General features: G+C 37.3%; 4 protein-coding genes across 4 annotated transcripts; 3 read left to right on the top strand and 1 right to left on the bottom strand.

Annotated features, from left to right (window-relative positions):
• Window positions 1-60: 60 nt before the first annotated feature.
• On the bottom strand, window positions 61-2,854 carry fgg (fibrinogen gamma chain). Its single transcript, XM_024260003.2, has 9 exons — window positions 2,675-2,854; window positions 2,548-2,595; window positions 2,285-2,471; window positions 2,063-2,147; window positions 1,559-1,689; window positions 1,197-1,330; window positions 930-1,114; window positions 504-781; window positions 61-422 (listed from the first exon to the last, which is right to left on the bottom strand). Exons 1-9 carry the CDS (start codon window positions 2,837-2,839, stop codon window positions 235-237), a joined length of 1,401 nt encoding a protein of 466 aa, XP_024115771.1. The 5' UTR covers window positions 2,840-2,854; the 3' UTR covers window positions 61-234.
• Window positions 2,855-8,729: 5,875 nt separating this feature from the next.
• On the top strand, window positions 8,730-10,933 carry lrata (lecithin retinol acyltransferase a). The gene is made up of 2 exons (XM_024259884.2): window positions 8,730-9,461; window positions 10,695-10,933. Exons 1-2 carry the CDS (start codon window positions 8,925-8,927, stop codon window positions 10,845-10,847), a joined length of 690 nt encoding a protein of 229 aa, XP_024115652.1. The 5' UTR covers window positions 8,730-8,924; the 3' UTR covers window positions 10,848-10,933.
• A 510-nt stretch (window positions 10,934-11,443) lies between these two features.
• si:dkey-30k22.5 (lecithin retinol acyltransferase family protein) lies at window positions 11,444-13,042 on the top strand. The gene is made up of 2 exons (XM_024260065.2): window positions 11,444-11,961; window positions 12,873-13,042. The coding sequence occupies exons 1-2, from the start codon at window positions 11,476-11,478 to the stop codon at window positions 13,026-13,028; spliced, it is 642 nt and encodes a 213-aa protein (XP_024115833.1). The 5' UTR covers window positions 11,444-11,475; the 3' UTR covers window positions 13,029-13,042.
• A 6,516-nt stretch (window positions 13,043-19,558) lies between these two features.
• npy2r (neuropeptide Y receptor Y2) lies at window positions 19,559-22,624 on the top strand. The gene is made up of 2 exons (XM_024259879.2): window positions 19,559-19,996; window positions 20,651-22,624. The coding sequence occupies exon 2, from the start codon at window positions 20,674-20,676 to the stop codon at window positions 21,757-21,759; it is 1,086 nt and encodes a 361-aa protein (XP_024115647.1). The 5' UTR covers window positions 19,559-19,996; window positions 20,651-20,673; the 3' UTR covers window positions 21,760-22,624.
• The last annotated feature ends 3,927 nt before the right edge of the window (window positions 22,625-26,551 follow it).

A 26,551-nucleotide genomic window follows, 5' to 3' on the forward strand; every position in this document is an offset into this window, starting at 1 on the left:
TTTAGTTTTGAGGACTTTTAGAACTGATGACTACCCAACGAAGAAAAAAAAGCACAAGAATTGGTAAGGAAAATAAATTGATTTAATGGTCAAAATAACATTGAAGAAACTGAAAACAGGAACGTCAACATTCTATCCCCACAGTGGTCAAACAACACAAGGAGATCATGTGAGTTGGTGGCTGACTGCTCGATCTGAGGAGGCCCTGAGGCTGTGGATGAACGTGTCTCCTCTTTAACGGCTTCCCAGTCCTCCAAAGTTTTTCACTCCAGCTTGCTGTCCTCCTCCTGCCATGATGCGGTTGAGAGGAATTATTTTCATGGTTGTTTCCTTCAGGGAGTACCAGCGGTCGTGCCACGTCAGCCAAGTGATGCCATTGTCATAGCCGTGTTCACCCGCGTCCTTTTCCGAGTATCTGCCACCTGGATGACGATGACACCAATTCAAAATGTTTTAAACCTGTTGAAACATTTAAACAACTCGAGACGATAGAGTTGTCATACCCTGATAGTATTTTCCATTCAAATGTGCAGCGTGACATCTGTTCATCCACCATCCGGAGCCGTCCTGCTGGGCACAGTTGCCGTCATATTTGTCGTTGTCTCTATCAAAGGTGCTGAACTGCATCCCGTTGTGTGAGGTGTAATATTTGTCGCTGGGGTCATCTCCTAAGTCAACGCCATCGAAAGCATCCCCTGCGTCGCCGCCAAAGTAGTAACCATACATCAGGCGGTAATTGTCCTCTGCTGAGCCAACCCTGAACATGGCGTAGTCAGCGTACCTGAAGTAAGAGATGGACGGCAACAAGTGAGACGTTTGAACCGGCTTAGATCTCATTATTTGCATGAGAGGTCATGTTTGTTTTATCGGCATGTCCCCCTACGCTCCCGTTACGCAATCTGTTGTAGCGCGTGGGTGTGCGTTTGTACCTTTTGTTGCCCTCCCAGTCAACGAGCTCTATCCTTAGGACAACCGGGATGTTGGAGCTGACAGTCAGAAGGTGGATCTTTTCATTTCCCAGCCAGAACTCGGTGGTGTCATCAGGGGACAGATAACCAAAGCCTTCCTGGTACTGGACCCAGTTTTTGGAGAAATCCACACTGCCGTCACGTCTCTGCGGACAAAAACAAAGAGTCACTAAAGAGAAAAAATGTAAGTGTGGGCTAAAGAATAGTAAGATTAAAATGAGCACATACTCTTTGGAGTACAGTAAAACCACGCCCAACGCTGTCAATCTCACAATAGACCAAGAACTGCTCTTGAGCTTTTGGTGGCTTCACGTAGTAGAGGCCGCTGGTGGTGGCACCTTTATTTGCAATATCCTGGCAATCTGAGAAAAAAAACAAATAAACAACAATAAATAAAAACAAACATGGCTAAGTGGGACATGTCGACTTGTGACGATGCCTCAAACAAATACCCTAAAAGCTTTGATGCACCGTATTGATTTTGGCACAAATCTAAACCCTCGAACAAGGACACAAAGTTATCACAACAGGCCAGATTGAGAAACTTCTTATGAAACAGGGGCGGCCCGAGGGTCACGGCGAGTGTTTACCTGCTCCTGTGATAGGCTGGATTTCAACGGCGTCTCTGCAGGGGTTGCTGCACCTCTGCTGCAGCTGCATGGACAGTTGCTTCAAGTCGGCCATGCTTCTCTCATTGGACGAGATCAAACTCTGGAGTTCACTGGTGAGACGGGGACACAGGTGACCACTCTGAATCACCAATTCTTTCTTTCATTAAAGGACAAGGTGCTATGAATACAACAAATTAAGTAATGGGCAAAAAAATGTTTTGGTTGCGGTTGAAACATCAATGGAAAGATAAGAGCAGTTTTTGAACGTTAAAGTCAAAGCAATCTTTTGAGCTTCAACTTTGACAACACAGTATTGCATAAGAAGATTTTTTTTGACAGAAGCCTTCTTCTGAGGAAAATAATTAAGGGTAGTACAATAAATATTATATAATCCTCAAAAAAACCCCAAAAAGAAATTATGCTGAAACTACCAAAGGGTCTATGAGGTCAGAATTGACACCTAAAATCTTGAGTTTTACTTACAAAATTTGCTGTTCTTGTGCAATAAACGTCTTTTCAAATCGAATGACGTCTTCCAACATACTTGAGGACCTTTTAAAGAGAGGCTCTGAAATGAAAAATAACTTACTTCAGTACATTAATTTATGGTCAACATGTAATATTAAAACAAAAAATGTGAACTAATAAAGAGAGCAACAACATCGTATTTCTTTATTCATTTTGAAAACAGCTTCATGGTGTTACCTGGCTGGGAGCTCTTTTGCGCTGAAGTGGCTGAATCTCGCATGTATGAAATTTTTTCTTCTGCTCCTTGAGTCAAATTGGCGATCATGTTCAGCTCTCTCTGCATTTCGTCCAGATCATCACTCACTTGTGGCACATACTTATAGAAGTAATCAGCAACTCCACATGTTGTAGGACAATATTTTCCCTAGAAACAAAAAAATGAAAGTTGGTAAAATAAAAAAAACAAACATTTTTTTAATGAGTATGTGACCCATACTCACAAAGCCATCGTTTGGGGTGCACGCTCCCACATTATCTCCTCTTGTTTGCTACGAAATAAAACAGATCAGATGAGTTCTTTTGATTGCTTTTGTCAATAAAACAATTAATCTAAAGCTCTGAACTCACTGCAGACACCAGGGAGACGACTAATAGAAATCCTCCCACTGTGGCGAGAAGTGATGGCTGCATGTTGCTCCGGCCTCCTGTGTTTTTGGAGAATGAAGGGCTGCCTGGACTGGGGGGAATATTTATCTGGATGTGTCCCCGGGTCAGACTTTGGTACAGGTTCATGGGTAAACATTCCACTCACTTTGTTGTGACAGACCTGTGACTCAGAGTAGAACAGAAGTCGCTTCCAAGCAATGACGCTCTCTGTCCGAGTTCGCCTACTAGAACACAACGCTAACCTTCCGGCAAACTATATTTGTGCAAATCTGACGTGAGTCATCACATTAAGGGAAATAACTTATGTTTTTCAATTGCTTTGGCCCTGCTGTCATGATAAAAGATAAATAAATCATTCTGTAAGGTCAGCATACGTTCTGGAAAAAAGAATCAAGAGGTAAAAACAAAAAGAAATTCATACAATAGAAATATCTTATTGCTATTGTATGCTTCATATTATTTCTTTTTTAATTTTCAGGGTGCTAAATGAATGCCAATCAAAAGTGTTCTACAGTTATTTAGACTTTACCACTCCAAGTGTAGTTTATATTGTAAATCCATAAGCATTAATAGTATAAGGTACTTTTTAAATCACATGAAAAGGCATTGAATTATTCCAAGAATCATTATCCCCTCACATGTCAAGTATCAAAATGAAAATCCTATTGATTGTCTTCAGAAAAAAATATTACATTAGTCCAGGCATCATAATATTAATACATATTTTTGTATTGTGTGAAGTTTCTCTTCAAACAGGAATTTTCTTGAGCAAAAATCAAATTTCAAACTAAGTTTTCTTAAACAGAAACAACCTTCATTGGTATGTTTTCATCTCGTTGAAATAAACTGCATCCACTGCAGCCTTGCATAAATATCTTTGGGGAAATCACTACGCAACTTATGCAGCAAAAAGTCCTTCCTGAAACACCTAAAAAAAGTTGAGATTCGTTCTCCTGATATCAATAAGCAAAACAGCAGAGACACCTCATGTTGTGCTTCTGCCGTTTTCTAGTGCTGTCTAAATCGACAATTCCACAACTAAGTGCACTAGAAATTTCCCAGAAGTCTTTGCGAAAAACTATCAGGTCACATCTGAAACACAACTGTTCCTGGTGGCTGATAACTAATCACTTATTTCCCTTCACTCTGCAGTCTTATAATCCCTTCACTACTGTGTCTGTTATAACATGTTGACTGAAAGCGAATTTGATTATTTATTAGTTTTCCCTTCGAGCACGTTCGTTGAAGTGCACATCATTTTATCACCCCAAATCAAACAGTGAAGATACAAGAGGCAAAGCAAAGATTATTGCTGGTTTATCCGAAGGCTCTGTGTTGACATTAGAGGATCATTCTTACCTCATCCGACCTGCTTTTATGATGTGGATATATGGCTAGGAAAGGATGGACCCTTCACTGACCTGAGAATGAACCGCCATGCCCATAAACCTAAACAGAGCTGAACTTTGGCTGAACTGGGCTGCTTGTGACGGAGCAGCAGATGGAAAGTGTCTCCTTCTTTCTCCAACTGCCATGAAGGATGCAATCAATTCATTCGGCTGATAAATGCTAACACGCCGTGCTTGCAATTCCTAGATTGATGACACTCCATCAATGACGTAAGGCGATAACGAAAATCTTTCAGATCAGCAACTAAAAAAGAAAAAAATCTATCAAATTATCACCTAATGAGCAACAAAATTATGCCAACTGTGGAGTCTTACAAGCATGAAAATGCCTGTGCTTTATGACTGTGAGCGTGCACGGTTCACAGGTCATCTGAACAGGAGTTAAATCTGCAGAGACTAAGACGCAGCTTTGTGGCTGGAGCATTTTGGCCCCTTGTAAATCTTGCAGAGCGCAGGGCAAAGGTTTGTTCTAATGCCACGGTGGGGTTCAGCATGCGGACACAGACGCTAAGTAGATTCAGCTGAAAGGAGTGGGATTGTGCAAAAAAATAAAAAAAAACTGTGCATTTTGTCATGCACAATTCTTCCATAAATCCCTTTTCTGCTATTATTCTGTGACGTTAATTAATGTAATCATTATTGTCTGCTTACTTACATTTTTACCAATTTGATTTTCTTTTTTAATTTGTCCTTTAGACTGTTTCTATTCTTTGTAATTACTTTCCTTGAATCAACCTACCGGTAATATGATTTATTAGAGAAAAAAGCTGACTAATAGGCCAACCCTATGTTAAATATTTCAATCAGATTAGATTTAAATCTGGCAAAGCAGCTGAGCAGAAAGTCTGAGCTCTTTTATACTGAAAAGACCGAAAGACCAGCGACGACCAGCTCCATGTACGCAAGGGCGAAGCTACAGGGGGGTAAAAAGGGGCAGAGCCCCCCCAGCTAAAAGCATTGCCTCCAATCTTTTTTAGTCAATTGTATTATAATTATTGAAAAAGATTTAAAAAATCATCAATACAAGCTTCTTTAATAAAAGCATCACAGCTAAAACAACAGATTTTTTTTTAATTAATAACAATAATAAATATGATTTTTTGATCATTTCACTTCCACTCTGCTGTTCTCATTTTCCACCCTTTCAAAGTTTTCTTCCCCTCTACATAAAATATTCTAGCTCCCCCACTACGTCTTTGTCTTCTTCATCTGAGCTCAAAACCACAGCAGCATAGCTCGCCATTCTTGTTGCACCAGTAATGATCATTTGGGGTTGTGAGGGGCTGTAAGCTAGTCGGAGGGAGTGTAAACAGAGAGCTCTCTGCAACAGGGAGGGCAAAGGAAAAGGGGGTGCAACTCAGAGGCGACTTTCTAATGATCCACTGCCGCTCTGCAGAAACTATGTCCTAGAAAATGATGCAGGTTTTTTTTATATTTTGGCTGAAACCGTCGTGATTAAAAATCCACTAGTGAATCTTTAAAAATAGATTAAAAAATGATCAGAGTAGAACTTTATTGACACTGACCTCCATTAAGCTATGAAAACATAAAAAAAATCAACATATAGGCATTAATGACTTTCAGAGTCCCATAATTTTAACTTAGATTTATTTTTTGCATTATCAAACAATATAAAACAGTCAGTAAAATTTGAATCACAATATTTCCTTAATTTTTAGTCAGTGTTTTCTTGTCTATTAAATAGATTTCTCTGCCATAAAAAAACATTTTGAAGCTAAAATCATATTCTGTTAGTCATCCTTATTTGCATAAAAGAAAATCAGGTAAATAGGTTGTTCAAGTAGACGGTGGTTAAAAAATGCTCGACATTTTGGGTCCTAAACTACTGGTTTCTGATATTTGTACATGTTTATTTTTTAAAACTTAATGCCACCCAACTTATTTCTGTCAACATGTTGGCTCACTTTACATGACAAAAAGGAGAAATGACAAATGTTTGATTAACTGTTCGGAATTCAATAACTTTGTTCTTTAATGTGCTTCAATACGGAAGTTTGTCCCCAAAAAAAGGCATTTATGTGATGAGATATAAAACCTACAGTCATGATCTTATTGAAACATGTTTGTGTTCATTTAGTTACTTTGCAAAAATAAATTAGACATCAAACAGAATTTAAAGGTTGATTATCAGCAAAAAAAAGAGGAACCTAAATCCATACTAACAGGTGTAAAATTTCCAGTCTAATTCAGAGAACAGGTTTAATATTAACTTCATTTATTGACGGCTGTATTTATTTTGGCATTGTGGTCACACCTATTGAACAAACAGTGATACCAAATCTTGATCCCACTGTTTTAATTTACTGGCATTATTTAGGGTTTATTGTGAGTGGAGAACCTATGAAGCCTGATGCTTCACAGACCCTTTAGTCAGACAAACCCCCCCTTTAGTAAAACTTTGACAGAATGTAGGTCAACTCTCTGGAACAAATGAGACCCCGATGAAAAGGGGGGCTGTGTCTTTCAGTGTACATTTTGGCCGAAAGGATAAGTGTGAAAGTGAAGTTTACAGGATTAAACCAATCTGGTCAAAGAATGTTTTGTCTCATCATGTAATTCTTCTGGGAAAGGATGTCCGACAAAGATGTTGTTTTGCTGGTGCTGATCCCAGATTTATGCAAAACCTTCCTGCCAGGGAATCAGAAAACCATTAGTAGCTCACTTCATTTTACATTATTGTACAAAGTATAATTTATACATATGATACATAATAAACTTTGGGAGTTTTGGAGTTTGTGTCGCAAATTTAACTCAAGTGTTTACAGTTTTACCAAGGTCGGATAAAGGTATAGAATTTAAAAAAGCAATTTTGCTGCAGCGATTCAGTAAAGTTTATTTCAAGGCCTTTTACATAAGGATCAGAATCAAAACAGTCAAAACACTCAGTAAACTGGATATATTCAGTTTCATAAAAGCAAAGAAGAAAAGCAGATCAAGTAGTTTTTAACACATTTGACTCCTGACAATAGAAACTATTAGATGATGTTACGAGAGCAGACTATTCAAAGGCTTCAGGGTGTTATTCAGGGTTTTTTTTTTCCTGCTTGATTCTCCATGTCTAATGGTTTTATACAAACACAACATTCATGACCTTGTTTCTATGTGCTGGAAGTAAAAAAAAAATAGTCTTTTTCTTTAGAACACAAAGGAGTTTATTTGAAAATCTAAAAACTCTCCTTCTTATCCTTTATCATCTCAACCAAGATGTCGGATTCACAGAGAAATACACATTTATATTGTTGAAGCATCTTCCAGACTGGTCTTGCTGTATATTTATGACACTTTGTGTCTGCACATGTTCTGCTGATTGGTTGATTTCCTCTGCGACACGCCTACATCACCACTCCAAAGACATTTCAATGATTTATTATTAATACTACGCTGACGGGACTGTCTGTCCGTTACAAACAGAGATTAAACAAAACCCCATGTTGATAGTGAAGTTAGTGACTGATCTTTGACCAGAACCCTGCGTTCGTTCTGAGCTGAGCTGCATGCCAACTCGGACAAACTCTGCCAAAATCTCCATTTGGGAAGGATGTCTAAGTGTTCTGGCAGCATCACAAAAGACGAGGAAATGACGATCAGCTGATCCACACGCCAAAGGTTCACGACTGATTATTAAAACAAGAAAAAGTTGAGTCGTGTTAAGGAAACTGTGCAAAATCAATAGAAAGTAAGAAGTAAAATCAAACCATAGAAAGCACTAAAAGGAAGAGAAAAACAAATGTTAATGTTACTTGGAATTGATTGGAAAAATAATCCCAACAACAAAGAGCTGGAGAGAAACTTATTTTTGACACAAAAGAGTAAATTTATAAGTGCAAAATGTGTGATGCTTAGAAACCATTTCAAGGATTTAAAGGATGTTGTTAAATGTTGCTATTTTTGTCCATTTTTGTGATGTTTTCTTTCTTGTTTGCTTGCATGATATAGACGCTTGTGTCTCTTGTTTGAGAGCAGATTACTGATCCAGAAATAGGTGAATGTTTATAAGACAATAGGATGTCGTTTGGATGTTATAGCATACCCTAATCAAATTTACAGTATAAAGAGGGAAACTTTAGCTTTAAGTTGTTACACTGTCAAAAGCTTTCATCAAGGTGTGACACAGCTTTCTGCAACTGGATATTATTATTCTTTTTTTTTAAATTCTAAGTACCTTAACCTAATCTTCTGGGTGCCAAAGTACAAATAATTAAGAAGCCATCAGCACGAGAGTTGTGATCACATGTATGAGAGCCGTAGGTACAGCTTAATAGACCAACTCTGTTGAAAATCGTGTTTTTAACATGTTTTGGGGGCATTTTTCTCATGAAAATGGCATTTTTGTGTATTATTTTATTCAAATCATTGAGCTGACAATGAAAATCTAGTTTAAAAAAGCTTGTAGATGTTTCGCAAACTCTACAAGTACTCCACAAGCTCTCTGCTCCACTCCGCTCCATCCTGATTCATCCACTTGTAGACATTTTGATCCATGTACGTCTTTGTTTCCCTAATTCGGGCTGACATCTGGCACAAACGTGTGTGGCTGGTGAGCTCCAATGTTGTTCACCATTTTTGCTTTTCCTGTGCCTGTCCCCAGCCCAGATAAAATAGGGGAGGGTATTTGGTGTCTGTGTCAATCAGTGAACACTGACGCCAAATGAGCCTTTTTGTGCGCCATAAATCATTTGCGCCAATCCCCATGACTTTCCTCTGACCTGCCTCCTCCTCCTCCTCCTCCAGTAAGAATAAAAAGCTCTCATCCAGCGTTCTTGTTGATTTCCTCGGTCACCATGCTGCAGCTTTTGACCTTTCTGGTAGAAAAACTTTCTCTCCTCCTCAGGCTCAAATGCCTGGAGTCACCCTGGTGGTGGGAGAATAATGATCGGGAGCGCGCCGCGCCGCGCGCTCCACCTCCATCCCCGCAGAGAGGGGACCTGCTGGAGGTTCCCAGAACCCTCTTCACCCACTTCGGCATCTACCTGGGCGACAACCGCGTGGCGCACCTTATCCCTGACATCCTCCCCGTGTTCACAAGCAACAGCAAGCTGATCCGCACCGTCATCACCAACGACAGGCTCATCCTGGGCTGCATCTACAGGAGAGCCACGGTCCGAGTGGACTCGCTGGAGGACTTCGCGTACGGCTCCAGCATCCTGGTGAACCGCGCGGACAGGATGATGCAGACGCAGCCGCTGCCCGCCGAGCGCGTGGCGCAGAGGGCCGAGAAACTGCTGGGAGACGTTCAGTACAGCCTGCTGTGGAACAACTGCGAGCACTTTGTCACTTTCTGCAGATACGGCTCTGCCACCAGCAGGCAGACTGACAAGGTAAATGAGCAAAAACAAATAAATCACAATGATAAAAAATCTGTAGTGGATTTTATTTTTTTTCCACTTTTCATTCAGTCAATTTATTGAGCCTTAAAAAATACAAGGGCCAGAAAATTTGGGTTTCTATGAAAATTAAAACAATAATATCCAATAAATAAATTGTTTACTATTAATAATCATAAAAAACCCTTTAATTTATTTTAAAAATGGGGATAAAAATAGTATCTGGACTAAATGCGGATAAGTGTTCCATCGACAATGAAGATGTGGGTTCAAATCCAAAGATGAGAATGAGCCTTCTTGCAGGACACTTTGTGTTAGGAGCTTGGATACGGGATGCAAAATCCCACTCTGATCATCTTTTGATTGATTTGTAAAAGTTTTCCCAGTGGGATTTTAATTATGATTATGCATTTTTTAGCCAAAAAAAACCCCCAAACAAAACAAAAACCCTGTGTCATTTTCTTGGACATAACTTCAGCAGAGGCAGTAATTCATTAGAAACTCTCCTTCGAGTTGTGGCGGGACTGTTGCAACCTCGCCCCCACTTCCCATCACCCACTCCTGCTACAGCCCCTCACAACCCCAACCTAACAAATCTGAGATCTATCCAGTTGTACAGTTTTGACCTAGATGTCAGCTCAGATGAGGGAAATGAAGACGCACATGGATCTAGTCATATCCAATGGAGGTATCTGAATGGAGCATAGTCAGGGAGCTTGTGGCCCACCTACAAAGCTTTTTTCCAATGTCTGCTCCTGATCAAGAAGAATTTGAATAAAGAAATACTCAACAATGCCATTTTAATCTTTATTTTCTTTATATAAGTCCTCCACCGTCATAAAAATGTCACTAGAATGTGATAAAAACTCCAAAAACACAATTTTCATCTGAGTGGGTCTTTAGGAGCTGGATTGGGGGGTATACTAGGACATTTTTTCCAAGCAAAGCTGTGACTGCAGCTCACCCAGAAGTGAAATGCACACCACACATTTCCCACACCCAGCTGAATAAAACCTAATCTTCATCATCCCACATCACATTTTTTGGGGGATAATTTTGTCAGGATGCACTAAAATTAAAATAAAAAGCTCCCTCACCATGACTGTGAAAGATGAGAGATACTCGTTTACATCAGTAGTTAATCAGAAAATGAAAACAATCACAATGAAATAGTAATAATGTCAGAAAATACTAATTTTTGTTACTTTATTTTTTCCTCTTTTCTAGTTCTTTGAAAGTTTGAAATCTGTGATCAGAGACCAGCGCAGCGTCATCCTCACGGGGCTTCTTGGCTTTATCTCCTTGGTTTGCTTCGGCGTCGCTCCATCAACCACTCTCCCCACCATTCTGATCCCCTTCTCTTTGTGGATGGCCGGTTGAGGAAGTTTCTCCACTGGTAATAGAGGAAAAAAACTTGACACAAATATGAGAAGGACTGAAACATACGCGTATCATCTTCATCATGTACCCTCAAAGACTTCGAACTCCAACTTCTTGAAGATGTTGCAATAATAATTTGTCATTATCCTTTTTTTTGCTACCCATACCATTAAATGTTGCTGTATTTCTTGAAAATGTTAGCATTTTTAAATACTGTAACTCTTCTCATCTCTGGAAATGTTTGTCTGCCAGTGCGCTCATCCATCTCTGATTGATGAGTGTTGTGATTAACTTTTATACATTGCAATAGTTGGAACGTTCTGCAAAAAAGCTAAATAAATGGTTAAACACAGTAGACTTTGTGTTACAAGGCCTTTTTTAATTGGCTACTATAGCTCAGCAATCTTTAGATTAGAACTGGATCTGTTGCCAAGTCAGGTTTCCTAATGAGGATCCTTGACCTCAATACATTGCAAACAAAGCCAAGGAGTTCTCAAGCCTGACCCACACAGCACAGATTATTCAAAGCCCCTTTATTTCCCCCTAAAGGGCAGCAAACATTCAGGCAGCTTTAAATCCCTCCCTTCCAATAAAGCACTCAGGCGTCACGCTTGTGTTTCACGCCATCATGTTTCTCTATCAGCTGCTCAACTTTTTCTTTGGGCTCCTCAAGAAAGAAGAGACCTCCAAACATGACCTGTCGCTGTACAAACGCGGGGACTTGCTGGAGGTGCCCAGGACGCTGTTCACCCACTTTGGCATTTACTTGGGCAACGACCGGGTGGCTCACCTCATCCCCGACATCCTGCCAGCAATTTCCAAGGACAAATCCGCCATCGCCAAGATGGTGACCAACAACCGCTTGCTGATGGGGGTCATTGCCAAGGTGGCCAGCGTGAGAGTGGACTGTGTGGAGGACTTTGCTTACGGAGCAGAGATTCTGATCAACCACATGGATAAGATATGCAAGCGGCCCCCACTGGATGGAGAAGAAGTGGCTCAGCGGGCTGAGAAACTCCTTGGATCCGTCACCTACAGCTTACTGTGGTACAACTGTGAACATTATGTCATGTACTGCAGATACGGCGTGGCCATAAGTTACCAGACGTACCAGGTATGTTGAAAAATTATGCACAATCCCTTATCACGAGTTTTCTTAAAGAATCTACTTTGAATTTTTTAGTAAGTTTGACTGAAACATTTTGACATTTCATTTAGAAGCAAGACTGAAAAAACTGAAGAAGCAAAATGTTTTATTTTTTTATTTTTTTTTATTTATATTAAAAAAGGTTCAATTTAAATGTGAGTTTGTTTTGTTGCAATAAATGTCTTTCTATACAGTAAAGTACAGTGGCCCAGAAGTGAAAATCACATCAACAAATAACTCGACTAAAAAACAATTTAAAGATCACAATGACTATTAAAAATGCCACAAAATAAATAAATAAATAAATAAATAAATAAATAAATAAATAAATAAATAAATAAATAAATAAATAAATAAAGCAGCATTACATTTTAGAAAATAAAACAAAATACCAGATACTAAGAAAAATATTCAAAATGTTTTTGAGTTGAGTGATTTGTTGATATGATTTGCACTTCTGAGCCACCGTACTTTCCTGTATAAAATCAAACATTTATTATTACAGAACAAACTCTCACATTTATATGGAGCCTCACCTTCACCTTCAAGACATTGACTGCGCCTCCATTCTTTACACAAAAGTCAACAATTCAGTTTTGTATCAGAAAGGTCACACTGAATATGTGCAGTACTTTCAAAGGTGCACAAAAGTACAGAAAACCGGCATTAAACTCAGGAGTCTTTCTGATTTCACAATCTGTCACATGTCACCAATGTTCTGTCACGACCCTTGGCTTTAATCTGCTGGGGTGAAAAGTGTCACTTTGGAGGCCAATAGCTCCCTCTAGAGTACATTCAAGGACCAAAAAAAAAAAAAAAACTAATCTGGACTGCAGCAGCAGAGTCTCTATGTCTGATTTGGAAACTCTGTCTTTCAGTTCTGCACAACGGTTCGGAAGATCGTGTTCAGCAGAATCAGCGCCTACTTGACAGCTGTGTGCGGCTTCTGCGTCATGCTGCATCTGGGCTGCATGACGCCAACAACAGTGTTGTTCACCTTTCTCATCTCCTTCACCATCTGGATGGCGTCCTAACCAACCTCTCAAGGAGACAGATGAAAATCAAAAAATTAAACATTTGTGAGGATTTTTTGTCTCAGTTTGCTGTTTAGTTATCTTAGACTTTGCCTTCAATCAGTCATGAATAGATTTTGACATCTGAGTTACATCAAAGTTGATCTGGAATTCAACAAAGAAATCACAGACTCAATGACTCATCCTTGTTCTATAAATGACTTTTTTTCTCAGGGTTGTAAACGAAAGCTTCCTGTTTTTCTTTTCGATTGAATTTTTTCTGTGACGCTTGAAACACGAAAGAAGAGTACAATCAATGAATCAAAATAAAGCTGAAAAAAAATGGTTCTTCCCCTGAGAGCGATCCAGTTCATCCTTCAGGTCTTTGAAAAGATCTCCCTATCATGCTTACTGAGAGAATGGTGCTCTATCATTTTACTTTTTTTATTTGTTGTGCAAAGAAAACAAAAAAAAATCAACAAATACAAGAAATAGCTTGCTTCAGACGATTCCCTAAAATACTGAAACAGAATGTGGTTTTTTCTTCTACGCCTCACTGTAGTTAAACTCTGATTTATACTCTGGCGGTGCCCATGCTGGTTTCTGTTGAAAGCTGCAGCTGCTTTTATTTGTTAAACTCCTTCCCTTTTAATTTACAAAGTTCTCTCTGTCAGATTCTTGCTCATGTGTGATTGCATCACTGCATGTGGTACTTTTTTATTTTATTGTTCTTTCCTTCATTTGCTTATTGGTTTTTGTGCAACTGCAACCATTTTTCCTATTTACTTAATTAATTTTCTTTACTTCTCCATTGATTACTCTGCATTTGGATGCAGCACCACAGTCTCGGCGAGCGCTGGGTTTAACATACCGGCATTTACAGCACTCTCAGATTTCTGTTTATTGTCAATGCCAAAAAAAAAAAACTAACTAAACAGATATGTCTGCATAATATGGTCTGTGATTTATGTGGCTCATGAAAGCACAAAGAAAGAGCTTTAAGTGCAGTTTTATACAGTAATGTCTGCAATTTTCCAGTTTCCTAAAAAATATGAGAAGTTAATAAAGATCAATCAGAGGAAAGATAGAAGAAAAATACTAAAAATGTAGAGCCTTTTTTAATAGTCACGTTATAAGAAAATATGTACAAGTAGATCAGCTACTAAATTAATCCCACTTCATAAAAATAAATTATAGCTTTATGAATAACTAACTCAACTGGTCTACCTGTCCTGAAATTCTGGAAAACATGGAGGTTCTCAGCATTTGATGATCCAGCTTTTCTCTACTGAGCAGAAACATTTTGATAAATACAGTGCAGAAATCTCCATGATTACATGAAAATAACCTACAACAGTGATTTATTATATGTATTTTACAAAATGCTTATTTTTTAATGACAAAATACTCATTCTGTACATAAAATACTGAGCTATGGCTTCAAAGTACAAAAATTTGGTCATGAAACACACAGTTGTGTCCTCAAACCACTAGCGTGTACCAACAAAAAGCCAAAAAAATAGCTAATTTGATGCCATTAATTATTAATTTAAAAGAACAGTTTAAGTATTTTTTAATGTCATGTCCAGAGCCCCATAGATCTGGACTGTTTTTTTTTTTACACATTTGGATGAAACTTGATTAAATTCAGACATTAGACATCTCTCTTCTATGTGTGAGTTCTAATCATGTCTTTGAACAGTGTTACAACTTGTATCTGCTGAACAACACAAAAACAGACTCACAACCTTTAGTGTGAACCACTGCAATGACATGTGCATCGTGGCTGTAACTGATCTCTAATTGTTGTAGAAGCTAAACCTGTGGATTCAGAAATGAATTTAAATAAACACAAACAAATTACATCTTCATTGAAATGAAAGATTCACAATTTTGCAATGCTTTGATTAAAAAAAGGCAGATAGTTCTTTTCTTTATACTTTTTTTCAGCAGATACATTATTTTCCTGTGAGAGAATGAATGAGCTTTTCTTCAAAGGTTTTATGTGTTTTACAGCTTTTTTTTTTTACTGGATATCAATTGAACAGATCAGTTGTTGGTAGAAAGCAATCATGCCAACAGGCTTCTTACTAAACATCAGCATCTCAGAACAGAATAGAAAAATTTAAGTACAGCTATAACTTCAGCTTTTCTCTGCATAATTTAGAAAACAAGCGTCACAGAAAATTGCATGTCTTTTTTTTATCATTTGATGCAAACTGAATGCATAAAACACTTGTCAGTGTTACTGTTGCCCAAAACGCCTCACAATCAGAGGTACAGTTTTTCTTTTTAATATTTCCACTATCAAACGTGCTCATTGGTGTTGAAAATAATACTAAACCAAGTCACGTTCTGAAGTAGGACCCAGGTGACATTAGTCATTAAGTCAGCCTTCTAATTTGCTGTAATTGGCTTTGGGTAATTTGATTCTGAGGGTCAACAAAGTGTACAACAAGGAAATCAATTTTTAAAATTAAGATTTTAATCGTGCTTTCCTGGTCTCAAGAAATGGAGTGATATTTGGACTTCCTAATATTGAACAAACACAATGACTGCAGTGAATGCAGCTCTTATCGGACATCCTTATCTCCTGGCTGCTTTTCCAGCTTCTGCATCTCGCGCGTTTCAGTTCATAGAGCTCCATGAAATATTAGGTGTTATAGTCATCTTTGAGACTCGGATCATGCTGACACGGCTGGCTTTCAATAGGCCAAAAATGCTCACGTTACTTCATTACACAAGTCTGTGAAAGCTCTCATTTAAAGCACGTCACGCGACAGAATGACATCTGATATATATTTAATGAAATTCTTCAAGACTCCATTATTCCAGCTTCACTACCTAACAGTGAACACATCCATCTCCCTGTACGTCTTCCTCTGCCACAACCTTGAATTTCATATCCCACGTTTCATTTGCCCTTGCTTTAGTGAATTTTTGATTTCTAAAGTATTTTACTGTGACTCTCCTGCAACTACTCTGTTTTGTATTTTCATAGAGTTTACGCTAAACGACTTACTGTAAACCGAGCTCTGGCACAGATTTAGCTCCAAATTAAGGAGCCCTGAACATGAAATTCATTAAAAAAAAACAAAAAAACAAAAAAAAAAACTTCCCTTTAATTTATATATTGTGTGCACAAATAAGAATTTTGTGAACATAAATTAACTTTTTATTAGCATGTTGTGCCCACAAATAATTTTTTTTGTGCACAAATCAGCATTTTGTGGTACAAATTAGTACTCTAGTATCATCAAATCCTACTACCAATTTGTGAACACAAAAAATTAATTTGCGAGCACAAAATACAAGTTTATGTGCACAAAACGCTACTTTGTGTGCAGAAAACACTAAACTGTGCCCACAAAATACTAATTTGTTCCAACAAAATAATGCTTTGTGCCCACAAAATCCTGAATTGCACCCAAAAAAAATAAATAAATGCTAATTTGTGGCTACAAAATGCAAATGTAAGTGCTCAAAATACAATTTTTGGCCACCATTTATTACTTTGAAGTCAAAATGCTTGATTATTTTTTTTCATTTGCATATCATGTTCAGGCTATTTTTGAGAAGTCTTGCTTTCTGAAACAACTTTTGTTTTTTTTAGAATTTGAACTAGAATTTGGTCGACAACATTTTATATTAAAAAAAGTTGTCAATTCATGATAAAGTTTTTGACAAAATGCTAATTATATACCCACAATTCTAATTTGTTTCCACAAAATATGAATTTGTGCCCACAAAATGCTAATAAAATGCTTATTTGTGCTCACAAAATGCTAATATGTGCCCATGATAAACAATGCCATCACAAAATACCAACTTGTGCCAGAAGTACTGTAAATAAAATGCTAATTTGTGACCACAAACGAGTATTTTGTGACATAATGCTAATTGACATTCACACAATGCTAATTTGCGCACAAATGTGCTACAGAAAGTAAAATACTCCTTAAAAGCTTCCTATGAAAATCCTGTGATTCAGTTAGGAAAAAAAATAGTGTTTTTATTGTTTTACTTTTTATAAAATAAAGGTGTACATTTACAAATAAAGTAAGCAGATTCGGCGAGATTTTTGAGCAGTGTGAAGTCCATTGAGTTCCATTTCTCTGAGTTGTCTGCAACATAAATTAGGGAGGAAATGTTTAATTGTCTTTGTTGAAGCATTTTACAGCAATATTTTATTTTTGAAAAAGCAAAACTCTTTTCTTAAAAAAATGGAAAACCTTTTTGAAGCATACAATTTTCAATTTTTGTAATCTTTTATTAAAATGAATTATGCTGGATTGTGACATAACATTGATTGCTGCTTATCTGAGCTTATGTTGCATTTATAAAGAGTAAAAATATCCCATTCCATATACTTAAGGATGTCTTTGTGCCACTTCTTTCTGGCTTGAGACTCCAGAACATCCTGATGAGAATAACCAGATTGTTCACCAGCTTCTTCCTTGAGGCCACCAGAGAAATTAAATAAAATACAAGAGAAGTCTTTATCTTAATGGGTGGTTGAGATGATTAATTGTTATGGACCAAAGGTCACACTGAGGATAAAATAGTTCTTTGACTTAACTACATCTTCTAAATTTTATTTTTCAAGTATCTTCTATGATTTTTCTGTTTCATTGTTTGAAATAACCTTTCCTCTCAAATATAAAAGCAGTAAATAAATCAAACTATTTTCAAGCCCCACATAATTTCTTGAGACTTTTTTTAAAGCCTTACAAACTTACTTGATAGTGGAAAAGGATGACATTCTTGAAATAAGTTTTTACAAATACTCATCACCGTCTATTGTAATATTCTTGAAAAAAACAAACTCCACATTCTACTGTTTGAGGAGTTTCACTGGTTGCTCTGTGAGGTCAAGGAAAAATTTCTTAATTGATGGCGAAAAACAAAATAAATACATTTTCACTCGATTTCTGCTCTGATTCTTCACATGCGTCTTGAAAGTTCTGCAGTCAAACTTTCAAATGTTACTTAATTTCTGCGTTTTTTTGTAAGTAGAGGTATTGAGGGACACTTCCAAGGACTAAACTGAGGAGGACAAGGAGCTCAACACCAAGAGCACAGCTGTTCCAACATGCGCTTCAGATCCCAGTCAAGGCTCATCTCAATGTTCTCAACACAAAGATGCTTTCTGTCTGATTGTGTTCCCATATTTAATTTGCTTTAGGATCAATCCAAATTATGACCATGTTAAGATCATCCAAAAACAACCAAAAAGCGTGATTTTAACACAGCAAATTATTCAAATTCAGTTTAAAAGTGGGTTGACTTTACAGCAAAAGTTTAATTCAAAGCAGTAAACTGCAGTTACTTTGAATGTAACAAAGGTTTTCTTAACATAAATTGAATTAGCACTAACTGGATGAAACAAAACAAACCAAAAACCCTCAATGAATAGTTTTAGAATCAACTAGAACCTTTAACTTATGACTATGATGGTATGACTGTGGAATTATGGGTGGAATTCAGCGACTACACAGTATTTCAGTGGGTTTTGAAAGGTTGGTTTTAGGGTATTTGAAAAAGTATCTTGACATTTATAAATCCTAAACATCTAAGTCCAGCAGAAAGCAGATTTATCATCAACACTGAGTTACTTGACCCTGAGAAGATAAAACTGAGTTTTTATAACTTGCATCTACACTTCTCACATGTAGATTTTCTTAAAAGCACTCCTTGTTTCCCAAATGCAAGTTTGCATTTTGATCATTAAGATGAGAACATTAAAAACCAGCTTTATGGACCCCTGATTTGAGTTTTTAACCATATTATTGTTTTAAGGAGAACCTTTAACCTTGTTTATTTATCATGGAGAGTTAGGTATTCTCAATGAAAATAAAGTATTTCGTTTTTTTCTTATATATTATTCGTTTTTAAAGCTCAGGTAGGCTGTCACTAAATAATTGATGAGAGAAGATTTCTAAACACATTTTGTTTTGTCGATTTGCATGTCAACGGATGCCAAATGTCAGCAAGAACAAAACGTAAAGCTAAAGCATTTCAAACAAACATCAAAACATTTGTATAGATACACATGTTCCATTCTATTCTATTCTAAAGATCCCAAATGTCTTTGTAAAGTTAATGAGGTTACTTGATGCTGCTGATTACACTCCAGTTGTTTCTTTGCTGGAGGACAGGAGTTCCCATCACAGACGAGCATGCACAACTGCCTCTACAGGCAATTTAGAGTCACAAGACGGCTTAATAAGGCTGTTTGTGGAGGAAGAACAAGAAACTGCAGAGAAACCCGGGCATGAACCATCGCTGTCTGCGTTAATAAACAAGGGATTGTGCTTTAAATAGATCATAGTTCAATGTGATGTAACACAAATATAGATGTTTTAAACAATCTGTTAAGTATATTGACAATATTTTGTTTGACTGCCAATGGTAAAAAAATATGTTCAATTGATTATTGTGCTTTGGATATTTATTAATCCCTTGTAATGAACTAAACTCCCCAGGGTGCACCATCTGTAGCTGAGTATAGGCTCCAGCAACCCCGTGACCCCGAAAGGAAACAAAGGGGGTTCAGAAATGGATGGATACTGAATGACATCGATCAGTGACTGTTTTCCTCAAGCCGTGCGTCAGTCTCTCTTGTTGCTGACACACCTTCTAAAGTCGCCAACAGAAGAGCGAGCCGTTCATTGTGATGCAGATTCATATTTGAGGATGTCGTCAGTGGAGGAGACGTGCCTCCTGTGCGCGCCTCTCCACAGTCTTCTCCCCGGCCAGTAAAGGCACCTTCAATGCCAAACGGACTGCAGTGCGCACTGGCTCCAGCTGCGCGCCTCGCCGCTGAGCGCGCGCGGTCCAGCTTTGGAAAGATGGAGGGTTTTCGCTCGTGGTTAAGGAGGTCAGAACCGGTTTGTTTGTCGGGATTTTACGTCAAGGAAAAAATCAAAACTTTTGCGCAAATTTGGAAACAGTGAGGAGAACCTGAATGCAACGCGCGGCGGACTGAGGTGAGTGTGAAACTGTCACATAAAATGACTTTTTGTTAAATATTGCGATAAATAAAGATGAATTAATGCCAGATTTGAATTTGAATAAATCATATAGTGTGAATGTAGGTTATATAGAGGGGGAGTTTTTACAAATCCCCGGTTATCAAACATGATCTCTCTCCACAGGCGTGTTTGTCATTACATGAAGCTGTTTTTAACTCAAATCTTTACGCATCATTTGAGTTTTTTAATAGCTTATTCGATGTAAGGACCTGGAAGCAACAGTAGACTGAAGAGATTGTAAAAACTAGAGTGCATGCCATGCTTTTGATAAATGAAAGATTTTTATTAAAAATTGCTTTATAAAAATTCTAAGGTGTTTGGAGTGACCAAAAACTCCATCCATCCATTTTCTTGCCCACGTTTTATCCTTTTTGGGGTCACAGGGTTGCCAGAGTCTAACCTGACTACTGCTGGGCAAAGGCATAGGGTACACCCTGGACAGGTCACCACCAGTATCTCTTAACATGTTAATCAATAATAAAAGATCATTTGATCAATTAAGCTCAAAACAGAATTCTATTTGATGGATTTGGGAATTTTCTTCCTTTAAAAATGATTTATAAAATCATGTTTATTACAGAGTAACTAATAATCATCATTCCTCTGCAGGTTTAGTTTTGAAGCCTTCAATCATGGATCCAGAAGATCAAGTAAACATCAGTCATCTGGAAGAGTCTCACCTCTCTGCTCTGAACTGCTGCTCCACAACACTCCCTTTCAATGACGAGAGTCTCCTGAGGCTGGATGACAGCACAAAACTGGTTGGAGTTCAGGTTGTTCTCATCCTGGCTTACAGCACCATCATCCTGTTTGGAGTCACCGGAAACTCCTTGGTGGTTTACGTGGTCTACAAGTTTAGAAATCTTCGAACCGTCACAAACTTCTTCATCATAAACCTGGCTGTGGCCGACCTGCTGGTTAACACTCTGTGTTTGCCCTTCACCCTCATCTACACGCTCTACAACGAGTGGATGTTTGGGCAGGTTTTGTGCTACTTGCTACCTTTTGCTCAAGGCATGACGGTGCAGGTCTCCACCATCACTCTGAACATCATCGCCCTCGACCGGCACAGAAGCATCGTGCACCACATGGAGACTAAGATGTCCAAAGACATGTGCGCCATGGTTATCGTCTTCTCCTGGGTGATCAGCGCCTTGCTGGCAAGTCCTCTCGCCATTTTCAGGGAGTACGGGTCATTTGACCTTTCACCTGAGGAGTCCATTCAGGTGTGCATGGAGAAGTGGCCAGGAAGCAGCATGAACGGACGGCTCTACAGCATGTCAATGCTGGTGGTGCAAGTCGCCATACCTTTGGCCATCAACTCTGTGGCATACATTCGCATCTGGAGGAAGCTGAAGCATCACATGAAGTGCGGTCGCAACGACCACCAGCGCCGGAGGAAGACCACTAAGATGATGCTGACCATGGTGGTGGTTTTTGCCGTTTGCTGGTTGCCTTTCCACGCCTTTCAGCTGGCCATTGACATTGACAACACCGTTCTGCACATGAAGGACTTTAAGCTGGTCTTCACTGTTTTCCACATCTTGGCGATGTGCTCCACATGCGTCAATCCCATCCTGTACGGATGGATGAACAACAACTACAGGACGGCTTTTTTGACTGTGTGCAAATGTTGTGGCTCCCTTGCTGGGAACTCCACAAGCAGAGAGGCACAAAAAGACAGGGTTTGTACTGATGACAAATCGACAAATGTCTAAGAGAGTGTTTGTTCATAATTGATTGCTGCTTATTTTTGGATTTTGACCTTCAAAAATGGCAGAAAATGATAATAATTTAAAATCTGACAAATGTTTTTACATTTTAAGCAGCTAAATAAACAATACATAGCAACACGTCCAGAGAACAAAGTATTTCTCAGCAAACAGTCAATCATAGAAGAGCTAGAATGATGAAAATATGTAATTATTTGGCTATTCAACTCATCTTTTAACTCTATCATGTTCTGGCCTTTCCATTGGGTTTAATTGTTTTAGTTTTATTTTTTGCTGCAGTTTTTCTTTTTGTGAACAAAAAAAAAAAAAAATGAATAAAAAGCTAAAGTAAGACCAAAAGTGCTTTTTTGTTCTCTCATGCAGTGTACAGGAGCTCTGGCTATATCATGGACAAATTATAACCAAGTTTAGCAAGTTAAACTCTGGTTCAAAGATGACTTTTATAGGCGACCATTTAATATTCTTTTTTACCTCCTTGTTGCACACGAGACGATCAAATGAATTACTTGACAGCAACTATGACACTTCATTTATATGCCGTGCAGCTCTGTTTCCAGAGGCCCCCGTCATGGTTAAGTATTAAATGACTTGTGATAGAACGTTTCAATGAAAGAATAACAGTAATCCCCATTTGGTCCTTAGGTGTCAGAGTTTGGCACATTTAATGAATGCACCTTAAAATTGAAAAATATATATTTATAATATATATAAATATATAAAAAATACATTGACAGAACCAACACATTGACTTGTCTTTACCCCCAAATTTCACTTATTTGAATGAAGTTATATTTTAGATGTCCTTAAGCAAATAAAGTAATTATTTTATTCCTCAATATTAATACTTCCCTGCTCCAATGGCATCAAGCTAGGGCACTACTTATTTAAGTTGATTTAGTTTGTAAAAAAAAATATATATATATATTTTTTGTAAAATAAAGAAAATTTCTAAAGTATTTTAAATATATTTCTTGCGAGTTTATGACTGTATGAACTCATTTTGAAGTCTTGGAGTTAAATGTGTTAACGATGTAAAGGTTAATTATCAGATCATTTGAACAATGATTCAATTCATGTTATGATTGCTGGTTGACGATACGATTCTTTGTCAATATTGGTTCATTTTGAATGATCCGATTCAACCCGATTCACTGACATAAAATCAATCCAGGACATCTTTAAACACAAATTCAACCAGTATAAATCAGTAAACAAGAATTATTAGCAAATCCATTCACATTTTAGTTTCTTAAAGTTCAGCCCACTATATAAATGGAACATTAATAGAACATTTAACCACACTCACATGGACTGTAGTAATAATGGCTTATTCATTTTTTGCTGTCATCACATTTTGGTCATTTTTACATTTCAGTAAAATAAACCTACAATCCAAAAAAAATAACCCTTCCTCAATCCAGAAGTTATTTTCTAATGTCAATTTTTATTTACTTAATTTTGAAACAATTTTTTAATAGTAAAAGTCAATTTGATAAACAACTTGCTGATCGAACCAGAAATTGATTAACCGTTACACCCCTATTTGTTGTGGCTAACCAACCATCCTAGAAAGCAGCCACGTGCTTTGACATTTTATATAATGAATTATAAAACACACAAGATGTCATATCAGCTTTATTAAATGTGTCCAGATTTTTAGAGTTATTGTCAGAAACATTAGTAAGTCAACTTCAAACTTTCATCATTCAAGAAGTTTAGTGACCTGAAGACTAATAATGAACCACAAGCTGCCAGTACTTAAGGAATTGTTGCAGAAATCCAAGAACCCTAAATGTAATCATTAAACCTTACAATATACTACAAAGAAGATAAAAAAAAAAAATCTGATTGTTTTATGAATGAATAACATATTAAATGTGTATGTTTTGCATGTGCACCGTTCTTTAGTGGAAATATACAGCATAATAAACACAAAATAAGCATTTTGATCTAACTTAAAATAAATCATTAATTTGGAGAAAAATGTTATTAATGAGATAAGTGACTTTTAAACCAGCACTTTTGCACATTTCAGCAGAATGGATTTCTAAACGTTTACCTGCAGTGTTTGATTTTTAACTAGTCTGTATCAGAATAACAAGCTACAAAAATGAGAGGTGTGAGATTAACATTAAGAGAAAAATGTCTCTTTTATGTTTTTGTATCTTGTGTGTAATCAGGTGCAATAAATGACTCATAAATTATACCAATAAATAATTTTAGATCCTTTCTTGCTTAGTTTTTCATTATATAAAGTTTTGGTCAATGAGGCTCTGCTGCTTTTTGTTTCAAGTTTTCTAACTGATGCAGTAGCCATTAGGAATCACTAAAATCAGATATATTTTTCTTGTTTTTTTTCAAATAAAGAAGCATACTAATGGCATTTTAAAGACAGAAAACATGGCCACAATCATTGATCTTTACCATAGCAACCCAATCTCTGCACTTCTGACCATCAAATGGAAAATGGATGCAGCATTTGGTACTAAAAAAGGGTAATGTTTAATCATCTGGACAGCTAGAATTCTTTTAAAACATGGACCAGTTTTGCCTCGTTAAATTACAACATAATTGTGTATTATATTAGCAACTGTATTATTTATTTGAGTAATTTTATACCAACTTCTATTGAGGAGTCAATGAACATATCCCCTAATTGAAAATAATTAATTTGTCCACAAAATCTAACACTAGCTAATTGCTTCTTAACAGCAATTTTCAGTCATAAGATAAAATAAAGAAATATGTAATTACTCCTCTAAAATGTTATTTCTTAAATCCACTGTTTCAGGATTTTTTTTTTTTTTGCTCACTACAAAGGAAAAAGACTTGATGCAATCAAAGCATAAAAATGTAGACATCCTCTTACAGTAAAGGGCCTTGTAGCAGCATGTACATTTTCTTTAGAAAGATGACTAAGAGGTTCCTTCATAAGCTTCCAAAGACCTTCTATCATGTTTGTTTACCGTGACCTGCAGTCCTATGAACTCTTGAAACGGCTACACTTAGAGAAACTGCACACCATCCACAGAAATATCATATTTCTGTCAGTCGTTCTGATCAGATACGGTTAAATTTTACAAAGCCAAGCAAAAAAAACCCCAAACAAATCAATTGGTAAAATTGTTCTAGAGACGTTTTTCACATATTTGTGATAATAAATAATATTTGTGAGAATTGACAGTCTATTACTGCGTCTTATTGGAGAATCACAATTTATTGATGGATAAAAAAGAAGCTAACACGTCTGAATATTTTCGCTAGTTGACAAAAGCAGCAGTTAGCTAACCCCGTTACATGTGTAGCTTCGTAAGGAACCTTTTGATGATTTTTTTTTTAGAATGTTACTGTTTTCTACTAAAAACAGAATAAAGACGAAATTAGTAAACAAAAAACCTATTAGCTAATGAAAACTAGCTTAGCAATAATAGTCCCAGCTATAGAAAAAAACACTTTCTTGAATTTTGATTAATTCTTCTGTCATAATTTGCACTAAACTAAAAAATTAAAACATTTTCTGCAAAATGTTAAGAAATACTGAATACATTATTTTTTTGTTTTTTTACTTGAATTATTCAGCAACGTTATCATGTCCATTATAGATAAAAAAAAATATTTTCAGAAGATGATTTCTCATTTAATCATGAGGTATATCGTCGGTGCTATCTGTTAAACATTTTCTGATAAGAAAAGCACTTTCAGGTCATCAGGGAAGCTGTCCTTAAAAAAAAAGTCCAGCAGAGCCCACAGACATGGCTCTGCGTGAGATCTGTAACTACCTCGACATTGAAATTGCCCTGTGATTGCAGAGAGAGTTCTGCTGGAAGATGCAGCTGCACCGGCTTACCAAGTGATTTCTGGCTTCCCTGCTGGGAACAGAAAACAGATGAGATGTCTTCATACTTTTTGGGGTGCCTCCACATTATCCATCCCTGTTGTCAGTCACACGGGGGGGCCTTTTACCAGTCTGAACCTGCCCAACTTGACCCCACCTGTTTCCATTAACACTCATTTTTGCTTTTTCTTCTTTCTATGTCTCACACCTGCAGGATCCAGCAGCTGGCTCCCCAGTTTTCTGCAGGGGCAGGAATGCTGCGAGCATTGGAGGAGGCGACACTTCTGCAACAAGTGTCCTCTGACAGATACAGTCCGAGTGGCGGGATTTACAACAACCACAGTGAAGGGCAGATGGATGGTAAGACTGGACTGGCTTGATGCGATTTCTAATTTATCAGAAAATGTTGCTTCAATTTTGGTTAAAGCATCACAGAAACCAGTTCAGGGCATGCACAGTTATGATCACAGGTATCAGTGCTGCTTAAAATCAAGAAGGACAGAAAGCACATGATTTCTGCTGCATACGTTCTCATTTGAATAACCGTCAGATTTAACACAAAACAATAATAAGTACTATGAAAAGAATCTGGATTTTTAGGCAAAAAACTCATTATAACCCAACCCCAATCTCATATATAGATACTGTACAGCCTAATAAGTAGATTACAATGATCATTGGTACGACTTGCTCTGAAACAAATGAACACTCTAGCATTTCAGTTCTACTCTTGAATGTTGGCATAGCAGTGAAATGAAGTACACGCAGTTATTCCACACGCAAAAGCTGTCGCAAATGCTCCACATGTGGTTAATCCTAATTTCGTATGACCAAATCCTCTTGGAGCGATGTTTATTCATGTATTAAAGCATTGCTGTCATTTTGTTTTATTTTTTAATGTTCTTGTCAAACCCAACAATTGGCTCTCGCTAGGCTTTGTTA

This window comes from Oryzias melastigma, linkage group LG1 (assembly GCF_002922805.2).
Source record: "Oryzias melastigma strain HK-1 linkage group LG1, ASM292280v2, whole genome shotgun sequence".
Classification (NCBI taxonomy): Eukaryota; Metazoa; Chordata; class Actinopteri; order Beloniformes; family Adrianichthyidae; genus Oryzias; species Oryzias melastigma.